Below are 11,517 nucleotides of genomic sequence, written 5' to 3' on the forward strand. Positions count from 1 at the left end.
AGTACTGTCATCAACGGTCGCGTTTCTTTCTCTCCTCACCTTATCTTTTGCACATTAATCATACAGATTAAGGTAGAAACAATGCAGTAGGATAAAGGTAAATAGTACAGTTGTAGTACAACATATAGTCAATAGTAAGGGTAGTACATCCTAGTACCCTAACGAACTCAAAAAAGGAGTACAAAATGGAAGTACCATCCTCATGAAAGAATTCCCTCAAGGATATATTAATATAATATAATGTACTTTTTGTTTGTCAAATTTTCTTCTTCATCAATTCCTATATACTTGTGAATTACTCTTTGGATCAAGAGGGGAAACTTCTGCCTCTTTGTTTTTGGGGTTCCTTGTTTTAAAATGATAATTTGTCACACATCTCGACTATTTTACCTCTCAGCAACACAAGTATTAGGTAACTCCACCTAGCATCTTTTCTTCTTTGGTATCAATAAGAGAAAAGATCTGAGGTATCAAACATGTTCTACTCTCAGCTGGGATGGCGTGATCGATGGGAGGGCGTTGTTAGGGTGATTGCCATTGGAAAGCCAGAATTATAGAATGGACCATCAATTCCAGACGTGAAACATTGACATTGGTGTGGTCGATCAGCCCTCATTTCTTGCCGGGGAACCATTTATGAAGTTATACAAGTTCATTCACCTTCTTTAGCGTTCATTTCTTCTCCGTCACCACTCACCCTCTTAAACCCTCTTTTTTTTTTTTTTGCAATCCACTAGAAAGCGCATAGGGCTAGTTTTTTATTAATAAAAGAAAAGAAAAATACAACAATTAGGAACCATTTATGAAGTTATACAAGTTCATTCACCTTCTTTAGCGTTCATTTCTTCTCCGTCACCACTCCCCCTCCTAAACCCTCGTTCCCCTGGATTTCTTTTTTTTTTTTTTTTTTTTTTGTGTATTTTCAATTTCCCCTCAGGCACCCCATGTCCCCCTCCCCCACCCAAAAAAAAAAAAAAGAAACTTTTTTTACTTTTTTCTTTTGTATTTTTAATTTCTGCACCACCATGGCCCACTCCTCCCTCGCGGCAAAATATATATATATTTTCAGTTCTGATTTTTTTTATTTTTCAGTTTACAGGTTCGAAATTTTACGAGAACAAAGTTATGAGTTCAGAAGTTTATGTATTTGGAAGTTTGCGGGTTTACAAATTATAGAGTTTACGAGTTCGAAAGTTTAGCAGTTTAGAAGTTTATAAAATTTGTGGGTTCGAAAGTTTATGACTTCATGTTTATTGTATCTAAATTATTTATTAATACTCTTGAGAAGTTATTTTTCTTAATTTACGACATGCCAAACACCAAAAATGAGTAAGATTATTACTTATTTTTCAAGAAAATATTTTATTGGAAAACATTTTCCGTTATACCAAACACACCCTTAATGTCTTTTCACTTGATAACTTTTTCCGTTTGCAGTTCTTTGTAGAATTACAATGGAGTATCAATGTAAGAACCTAGGGGAACTTGAACTTATCTATATCCGGGGAAAAGAATTGCTCTTGCTAGAAATCTTGTTATCTTCCAAGTGTTTGGCTTGTAATTTTTGGCCCTCTTTACGCAGCGTCTCATGTCAATGCCACACAATAAAGATAAGGAAAGGAAAATGGACAAAGTATTCGTTGTCGTAACTTGCAAAAATATCATACGGACTGCACATATCTAAAATTTTATTTTGTGACACTAGGTGGGAACATAGTACAAGTACTATAACAAATTATTCAATTTTAAATATAGTTCAAGTTGAAGACAGAAATTGCCCATTTGGGAGATAACATGTATCACGTGGAATTAGCCGATGTGCGGGCAAGCTGATCCTATCACCACGCTTATTAAAAAAAAATTATGATTCACTAAAATCCCAACCTGGTCCCAGGATCCTTTAATCTGAAGAACTAAGGCAAAAATTTAATCCTCCGTTTTAGCCGAACGGCCAATTTTATATTCTGCCCTTGGAAAATTCAATTTTTGTAGCACAATACTCTTTTACTTTCCATCTCACATATACTCCTCTTGATATAAATCCATTTCCACGTCAAAGTATATAATCCATCTCTACCAATAGCATTCCTTCCTACCAGATAACAACTCATCATCTCACCACAAACACACACCACACATAAAGAAAATCCATATTCCCTCACAATCAAACACATAATATAACCTCATCATCCCTCCTTATCTTTCTTGATCCAAAGTTTTCACTTAGCCAGTTAGAGAAGTAACAAGAATAGTGAAAAGCAAGACAATGGCCAGTGTAACCTCTGCTGCAGTTACTATCCCATCATTCACTGGACTTAAATCCGGTACATCTTCCAAAATTAGCAATGTAGCCAAAATGGTGTCAACCAATCAAACATCCAAAATGGTAGTAAAGGCTTCACTAAAAGATGTAGGTGCAGTTGTTGTTGCTACAGCTGCAAGTGCAATACTAGCTAGCAATGCCTTAGCTATTGAAGTATTGCTTGGTGGCGATGATGGCAGTCTTGCTTTTGTTCCTGGAAACTTCAGCGTTAGCGCCGGTGAGAAAATTACGTTCAAGAACAATGCAGGGTTCCCACACAACGTTGTATTTGATGAAGATGAAATTCCAGCTGGTGTTGATGCATCTAAGATTTCAATGTCTGAAGAGGACCTTCTCAATGCACCAGGGGAGACTTACTCTGTCACTTTGAGTGAGAAAGGAACCTACAGTTTTTACTGTTCACCTCACCAGGGAGCTGGAATGGTTGGCAAAGTTACTGTTAACTAATTCTAGTTAGCCTCTTTATCATGTGTGAGAGTTAACTTGTTTCTATTCCAATCCCCTGAATCTTTTGTTGTATGTCTTTTTGAGGATATAATCATAAGTTCGTGGAGTTACATAGTTCTTTATATAGCTTGGGATTTAAGAGGTTTGTGTGTTTCACAATTGAGACGGAAAACAATAAAATTGTACTACTACTAGGTAAGAAGGTGCTTCCATGTGACCAGTAGGTTATGAGTTTGATCCGTGTAAACAGCCTTTTGCAGAAATGCAGTGCAAGACTGCGTACAATAGACCCTTGTGGTCCGTCTCTTTCCCGAACCCCGTGCATAGCGGGAGCTTTGTGCACCGGGTTGCTCTTTCCCTACTGCTAGGTAAGTTTCCTTTAATCCGTTTTCACAACAATAACTAGCAAGCTTTTACCGGTACAGTTGCTGCCATGTGACCATGAGGTCATAGGTTTGAACCGTGGAAATAGCCTCTTGCAGAAATGCAAGGTAAGGTTGCATACAAAAGATACTTGTGGTCCGGCCCTTTCCGGACCTCGTGCATAGCGGGAGCTTTGTGCACCGGCGTGCCCTCGCCCTACTACTTGGTAAGTTTCCTTTAATCCATTTTCACAACAATAACTAGCAAGCTTTTACTAGTAAAGTTGTTGCCATGTGACCACGAGGTCATAGGTTTGAACCGTGGAAACAGCCTCTTGCAGAAATGCAGGGTAATATTGCATATAATAGATCCTTGTGGTCCAGCCCTTCCCTGCATAGCGGGAGCTTTGTGCATCAGGCTGCCCTTGCCCTACTACTAGGTAAGTTTCCTTTAATCCATTTTCACAACAATAACTAGCAAGCTTTTACATGAAGAAACCAATTAAATCAAATTAAAAGATCATTTTCCACACCAAAATATGAGGTAAGGTGCACTTCATTGTAAATGGATCTTATTCTTGGTATAGTACAAATGCAGTTACTATAAACAGGGTCAGCTTGAGCAAATCAAACAACCCAAATTCAACTACTGAAAGATCTTATTGATAGAGAATGCTTGCCATTTTACACTCAAGTTGATCCACATTTGCAAGAAATGAAGGCAAGAGCATAATGGTTAATCTATCAATGATTTCCTTCACCATCAACCGTACCTCTTTTCATCATCGCAACAAACTCATCATAGTTAATTTTCCCATCCTGCATAGTTAAAGCAAACCACATATATAACAAAAACCTCAGAAAAGAAATTAGAATATGAGATATAGCTTATGAGAAAACACGAACCTTATCTGTATCAACGTCATCAAGAATTTCATCGATTGTAGCTTCATCCCCCATTCCGTACTCGGTCAAAGCATGTCTGAGTTCATCTCTTGTAATAAATCTGGTGATTCCAAAAGAAGCCGTATGATGCCGGTTAAATATCAAGTACTATAACTCTGAACAAACATATTTGCAAGAAAATAGGGAATACATACCCACTACAATCCTTGTCAAAATACAGAAAAGCCTTGAACAAGTTTTCTTCTCTTTCGAGTCTGTGTCGATGCGTTGTAGCAGTAATGAACTCAATGTAGTCTATACTCCCACTTTTGTCAACATCAGCCTGAAAGAGGAATAATTTGAAGGAAAAACTTAACTTTCTTATATGAAGCAGGCTTTTGTTTTAACTTTGACTGCACATAAATTGATCTTAGGAATATCAAAAGATTGCAAAATCTTACTGCTTCCATCAGTTGCTTTATTTCTGATTCAGTGAGCTTGGATCCTAGCCTAGATAATCCAGTTTTAAGTTCTTCATATGTGATTGTACCACTTCCATCAGTATCTATGTTGCTAAACATTTGCTTAAGTCCCTTGATTTCCTCTTCTGATAAATTCTCTGCAATAACCTTTAAGCAGTAGATACTACAGCATCAGAGGGGGGAGAAAGGAATAAGGAACTAACGAACGGATATACTAAGTATCTCATCACTTTTCTAATATGAAATATACAATATGCACTTGGAAATCTTGTGGGAGAAACAGACACCTAAAAGGGGTTTTAAGTCTTATTGACAATATCTAATGACATGTTAAGCCAAGTGGTTACTACCTTAAGAGCAAGTTTTTTCATCTTGTTCATTGCTCTGAATTGCTTCATCCTGACCAAAACAGCACTATCGATAGGCTTGTCCGAGGCCTCACCATCTTCCTTCAGCCATGGATGTTCTGGTTCATGAATCAAGATTCAAGTGTTGTTGCAATTTAAAAACTTGTACAATAATCTAAAATGTGACAAACTTGAACTATGTGTCTATAGATAAATCTTTTATGAAAGGAGCATCAGTGAGAGATGTCACACGAGAATATGGTTCATCTTGCATCTGATAATATACGGATTACAACTTTGAAGATTTACCGATAGAAGCTAACATTTGTATGTCCACTTACCGAGGGCTTGATCTGCAGTGATCCTTCTCTTAGGATCCACTGTCAACATTTTCTTGACAAGATCCTTTGCAGAGGCAGATATAGAAGGCCAGGGAGAGCTTTCAAGATCCAGGTGGCCTTTAAGTATCTCTTCAAATATTCCTTCTTCGGTCTCTGATATACAAGAGAATTGTAAACACAAATTGTTGATCAACTAATGTTGAGTGTGCGAACAAAGTTCCATATTGGAAGTTGATAAGAAACTACTCTTTATAGTATGAAGTCTGTTGGGTAAAATCACCCCAAACGGGCGATTTAACACCATATTAATAGTGATTTTGGGTTTGTTTAGCCTAAAAACTAAGATGTACCATACAACTAAGATACTGTGCTAGGCAAAAAATTCACTTACCAGCTGAGAAAGGAGGAAAACCACTCAACAAAATGTATAACATGACTCCAGCACTCCAGATGTCTATCTCCGTCCCATAGTTATACCGTAACACCTCAGGAGCCACATAATATGCACTTCCAACAATATCCTTATAAACTTTTCCTGTAGAATAATTCTTTAAATCTTAGTTGCAAGTTGATTGTGAGAACTAAAAGATAGTAATAATCTCACTTCATGGCTAGAGCTTCAAGAAGTTTTATGTCTCTATATATCATTTACAACAGACTGGCAAGTAAACATGAAGCAAATTCTTTCTTCCCGCTTCAAGACATCTATAAACTTGCGCTACACTAAGGGATACTTCATATTTAGCAGTCTATAGATTGAATAGAGCAAGTATTTTAAACTGAAGATACTTCCATGATCACGAACATGGGAGTGACTTATTAGAATAACGACTTGAGTTTAAGTGCGTAAACGCACTGACAGTATATGTATGGGTCAAGATCCGACTGAGGAAATTCGGTACGAAGAGGTGATCAAATGTGAAGATTGCAACTCGTCACGGACGGCTTGGTCGAGGTCGATCAGTGGTTAACAAGAATGAGCCATTGCATTAGGGCCGAGGTCGAGCAGTAGGAACAGAAGTAACGGCTAGAATGACTTTGGAACTTTCAAAGGGAATATTCCATTGAATATTCCTTCTGTCTTACTTTTTAGGGTTCTTTGGGAATATCCCATATAAATAGCAGGAGAAATAAGGCAAAAGACATGTAATATTCTATATGATAAGAACTCTTGTGAAAAGTTGACTCTAAAGAGACATACAAATATTGCCTTTCCATAAAGATTCGATTTACTGTCTATCCCATATTTCTCGCATCAGATCCGAGAAAGCCCCCTATATTCTCATATTCATTTGTCTTACATCATTATCAGAGAGAAGAATCATCCACCTCATTCAATGTTTGGGTGAATCATTCTCTCTATTTAAATTTATTGTCATTTAATATATTTATTGCTAATAATTATTCTCCCACTCATTCATAACAGTATATTTTAATACTCGCTGTATTAAATTGATTAAAACGCATTTCCATGCTATCTGTGCAAACATGTTTTTGATCTAGGATTTATTATGTTTAAGTAGGATTAACCCATTATCTTCTTATTTAATTAGTCTAACAAAAGGTTTCATACTTTTTGATCAAACAGTATAAAAGATATTTACACAATAAGGCCAGTTATTAGGCAATTCTCTTTGGCAAGCATTAATTAGTAATGTGGTAAAAATGGTATAACATGCTATCACATTGTAGAATTACTGACAGTGTTAAAAAATCTTTACATTATCAGCATATATAACTTAAATACAAGAGACTTAGCTCTATGCAGTAAGTTAAAAGCATATTGTGACAAATTTTCTTTATTAATCCGTTTCACATAAATTGATACGGAGGTAGTACTATATATTTGGAAATTGGAACTAACCTTCCTCAATGAAAACAGAGAGACCAAAATCCGTGGCCTTCAATGGAGAATCCTCAGCCTTACTAACCATCAAGAAATTCTCAGGTTTAAGATCTCTATGCATCACTCCCATAAAATTACAAACATGAACAACATTCACAATTTGCCTTCCAATATTTGCAGCTTCTTTCTCAGAATAATTTCCTTTTGCAGTAATACGATCAAAAAGCTCTCCACCACAACACAACTCCATGACCAAATGTAGATTATTCTTGTCCTCATAAGCACCTTTGAACTCAACAATATTAGGCTGTCCACTCAAATACTGCATTATCATAATTTCCCTTCTAACATCTTCTATATCCTTTGGAGTTACAAGTTTTATTGTGGATATAGATTTACATGCATATTTTAATCCAGTGGATTTGTCAGTACAAAGATATGTTATTCCAAATTGACCTCGCCCAAGTTCTTTGTCAAGATCATAAAGGGTTGTAATTTCAACGTAAGGCTTGCCCAAAATTGGTCCAATATTACTGCTATTACTTCTTGGCATAGTATTGAAAGAAGGGATCACTGGCTTTGGAGGTGGAAGTGGTGGTGAAGGTTTTTCTGGTTGTTTTTGAGAAGTTATTGGTATTGAACGCCATTTTTTGAACCAGAAATCTTTAGTGAAACAAATGCCCATTTTGATTTTTTGACACAAAGAAAATTAGAAGAAAGAGTGTGGGAAAACAGTGAGCTAGAGAGTTGGAGTACGTAGTTTCAGAGTTGTGTACGAGTACTTTATAATACTATTTTGGTACGGTAAAGCCTGTTTGGAGAGAATTTTTCTTTGTTTCCTCAAATGTTTCAAGGAATTTCTGATGACTTTTACATTGGGCTTTAGGTGCTTTTCTTTGCTTTTGCTATGCCTCTTTGGATAACTGGATTGTTGCTTTGGTCTTGGTATCATTTTCCACTTTTTTCTTGCTTACGTTTTTTAACCCTAGTCTAAAGAGAACGTCGACTATTTACGGCCTAAGGGTGGGTTCAATTTAACTTTACGTGTCGATATTCATGAAACATTTTAATAATGTCCTCTTGCCGGGGCAGATGTAGAGTATTACCATGTTCATATGAACTTAGTACTTTTAATGTAAAATGACAACAAATAATAGGCATGAATCCATAATTTTAAAAGTACAATGAGTTGAATGCTAAGAACTTTAAATGTTAAAATTAAATCCTATATCCGTCTCTGCCTCATGTCCCAAATTTACTAGTTTTTGTATAAGGTAAAATATGTTCATATTAAATGCTCGCATGATAAAGCGACACATGCAGTCGAAGATAGAAGGCAATCAGGTATGAAGGCAACGACTTCGTTTGTTCCCGAAGGGGATGGTGTTCATAAAGACGAAATAAATGCGTACCACCTGGTAGCATTTAATAAAGAACATCTATAGCATTAAGTATATGGTCCATTACAGAGAATATGACATTCACTGCCTACCGTTACACATTCTTCAATGAGGGGCTTGATCCTAGGACCTTGTTCCCTAGGTACCACTATAAATAGTGAGCTCTACAACAACCATTGTAGGGAGACGAATTTTCTAAGAAGCACATTCTATACTTTGTTCAAAGCTTAACAATATTTTACCTTCTTGCTTATTGATATTATTACTACTGCCTTCAGAAGCTCTGCTCCCTGAATCAAGATTTCTACTGTCTTATCTCGATTTCAATGCTAAGTCTTATATTTTTGCCAATTTATTTATCATTTTAGGATCAATCGATTCACTTGTCTATAGATCTCGTATAAATTTAACTATACCGTTTTACTGGTAAACAGTTTGGCGTCCACCATGGGGTTTAGACAGTTGTACAATTGAGTTGGTCCTTGCATCTATTACTAACCTGTTTAGTTCTTTGTTCTTAGAAAAAATCATAGAAAATGGCATATAACGATGTCTACATCGCACACAATGTTGAGGCCCAAGGAAATCAGCCTCAGCATTAAGATTCCACAGTGATACCCGCAACGAGGGGGATGAGGCCACGCCGGTCTATGGCAGGTAGTATTCATGTCATGTTCGAGAGGCAACTCCTGATGATGCTGAAGACGAGCATGTCGTTGAAACAACAAGGATTCTGAGGGAGCAACAAAAGGCCATTATGAGACATCTCTCACGACAGGATTAGGTTATGACAAAATTGAGGCAAGCATTGTTGGGTGCTTCCAAGCGAATGGACGAGGTCCAATTCCTCCCTGTGCTCCCGCAAATCAAACAACATAGAGAGTCGACAACAACACCCGAGGGGCGAAGTCAGCTTTGATAGGGACGGGGGGAACGGTAGCGGCTTCGTCAACAATAATGAAAATGATCCCTTTAAAATTGAACTCATACGGTTTATAAGGGAAATAAATGCCCGAATGGATTAGATTCCGGGCGCACCACCAGTATTGAAAGGACCATACTCAAAGAAGTACACCCAATAGTCGTTCTAACCAAGCACAATACCAAAGTTAACCCCGAAGCGGTTCAAAATGCCAGAGGGGCCGAAATATGATGGGACTTCAGATCCTCAAGAGCATATCGCCACCTATACAATGGTAGAAAGGAAACGATTTAGTTCTGCACGAGATTGAGTTAGTCTTACTAAAGAATTTGGGAGAGACCCTCACGAAGGGGGCCCTGACATAGTATTCACTTCTGTCGAGCACTCTATAGATTCATTCGAGATGCTCGCGAATTCCTTCATCAAGGCCCATACCGGGGCTAGGATGGTGCAGGCCCCAAAAGGCCGACATATTTAGGATTGCATAAGGAGAGCCCGAATTACTACGAGAGTTCGTGACCAAATTCCAAAAAGAAAGAATGTTGTTCCCGACCGTATCAGACGAGTGGGCAACTAAAGCATTTACTAAAAGGCTGAATCCGAGAAGTTTCGATGCTTCCCAAAAGTTGAAAGAAAGTCTGCTTGAGTTTTAGGCAACAACATAGGCAGATGTTCACGACCGTTATGAGTAAAAGATGAGATTTAAAGATGATCGGCTAAGTTTTCTAGCATCAACAAGGGTCAGGATCGGGAAAAGAATAAGGAGAGTCAAATGATGACTTCGAATCAGATCGACGGTCTTCAAGGGGTCGATTTTTGACCTATGAAAGGGCCGAAGGACAAGACAGAATTTTTCGATTGGCGGATAGATTTGCTACCGATAAGTGAGCTGATCGCGACCAAAATAACAGGTTACAGGACAAGGAGATATCAGGTTCTTGAGATTCCTCCTACCCAGGCTTTCCGAATACAACTTCAACATCAGCATAGTAGATTTGGTGTCGACTATGAGAAACATTAAAGAGGCATGGTTCCCAAAGTCAATGAGAATCGATCCCAACCAAAGGGATCCTAATTTTTGGTGCGAATACCATGGGACCAATGGCCACCCGACAAGGGACTGCCGACATCTGCGCGAGAAGGTGGCAACATTGCTGAAAAATAGCCATCTGAGATAATTCTTAAGAGTCTGGGCTTAAAACAACTACGACTACAATCATGATAATGTTGAACCTTCGAAATTAGGAGAAGATCCTCCACATTTGACAATCAACATGATTTTTAGGGGAATGAGATTAATGGTGTGACTTTTTTGGCGGCAAAGAAGACGAAGGTATCAGTTACCCAAAGTAAGAGACTCCAGGAAGTCTGACGACATTAATTTTGTGGGGGGAAGACGCAAATGAACTATTGTTGCTGTACAACGATGCCCTAGTAATCTCTTTATATGTGTTTTGGCAGGACCAAGATGTTCGGTCAATATTATCCAGTAGAGAGTGTTGGAGCAAGCCAAGCTGACCGAAAGTATTATTCCGGCCACAAAACTCCTCGCCGGGTTCAATATGGCAAGTGTGACAATCCGGGGAGAGATCCTGCTACCCACGAATGCCGATGGGGTGATGAAGACAACCCTTTTCGAGGTAGTAGATGGTGATATGGGCTACAATATTATACTGGAGAGACCATGGCTGCACGAGAAAAGCTGTGCCATTAACATATCATCAATTGCTGAAATTCCCAACTCCCGAGGGAATTAAACAAATTAAAGGAAACCAACCGCCAGCAAGGGAGATGAATACAATCTCAGTTTCCAGTAGCAAAGGGAAAGAACATACAACATAGAAATTACAAGAATCGGTGCCTGCTCCTGAGCTGAGCAAATTCAACTGAGGGGAGGAGTCATCGAAATCCCATCAGGTACCAAGATATTTTTAGGTACCAGAAGAAACGAATGTGACAAAATCCACAGTGGAAGAACTTGAACAAGTCGCGTTGTTCGAGAAGTTCTTGGAGAGGAAGTTTCACTTGGGTACAAGACTAAACCTGAGCTCAGGTTTGGATTTATCGAATTTCTTAAATTTAACGTTGATTTTTTTGTGTGGTCGCATGCAGATATGACAGGTATCCCTTCGGAAGTGCCCGTGCACAAACTAAGTTTGGAT

General features: G+C 38.1%; 2 protein-coding genes across 2 annotated transcripts; one reads left to right on the top strand and one right to left on the bottom strand.

Moving 5' to 3' along the window:
- Positions 1-224: 224 nt before the first annotated feature.
- On the top strand, positions 225-2,892 carry LOC107792758 (plastocyanin). Its single transcript, XM_016614988.2, has one exon. The coding sequence runs from the start codon at positions 2,267-2,269 to the stop codon at positions 2,768-2,770; it is 504 nt and encodes a 167-aa protein (XP_016470474.1). The 5' UTR covers positions 225-2,266; the 3' UTR covers positions 2,771-2,892.
- Positions 2,893-3,672: 780 nt separating this feature from the next.
- On the bottom strand, positions 3,673-7,875 carry LOC107792757 (calcium-dependent protein kinase 29). The gene is made up of 8 exons (XM_016614987.2): positions 7,052-7,875; positions 5,579-5,722; positions 5,188-5,340; positions 4,850-4,965; positions 4,479-4,646; positions 4,233-4,360; positions 4,039-4,138; positions 3,673-3,951 (listed from the first exon to the last, which is right to left on the bottom strand). Exons 1-8 carry the CDS (start codon positions 7,716-7,718, stop codon positions 3,877-3,879), a joined length of 1,551 nt encoding a protein of 516 aa, XP_016470473.1. The 5' UTR covers positions 7,719-7,875; the 3' UTR covers positions 3,673-3,876.
- Between the last annotated feature and the right edge of the window lie 3,642 nt (positions 7,876-11,517).

This window comes from Nicotiana tabacum, chromosome 1, assembly GCF_000715075.1.
Source record: "Nicotiana tabacum cultivar K326 chromosome 1, ASM71507v2, whole genome shotgun sequence".
Lineage (NCBI taxonomy): Eukaryota > Viridiplantae > Streptophyta > Magnoliopsida > Solanales > Solanaceae > Nicotiana > Nicotiana tabacum.

Coding starts and splice junctions, on each gene's coding strand:
- LOC107792757 (XM_016614987.2), bottom strand. CDS start 7,718: ATGGGCATTTGTTTCACTAAAGATTTCTGGTTCAAAAAATGGCGTTCA. Junction 5,341..5,578: donor TTTTCCTCCTTTCTCAGCTG/GTAAGTGAATTT, acceptor CTTGTATATCAG/AGACCGAAGAAGGAATATTT. Junction 3,952..4,038: donor ATGACGTTGATACAGATAAG/GTTCGTGTTTTC, acceptor TTAACTATGCAG/GATGGGAAAATTAACTATGA.
- LOC107792758 (XM_016614988.2), top strand. CDS start 2,267: ATGGCCAGTGTAACCTCTGCTGCAGTTACTATCCCATCATTCACTGGA.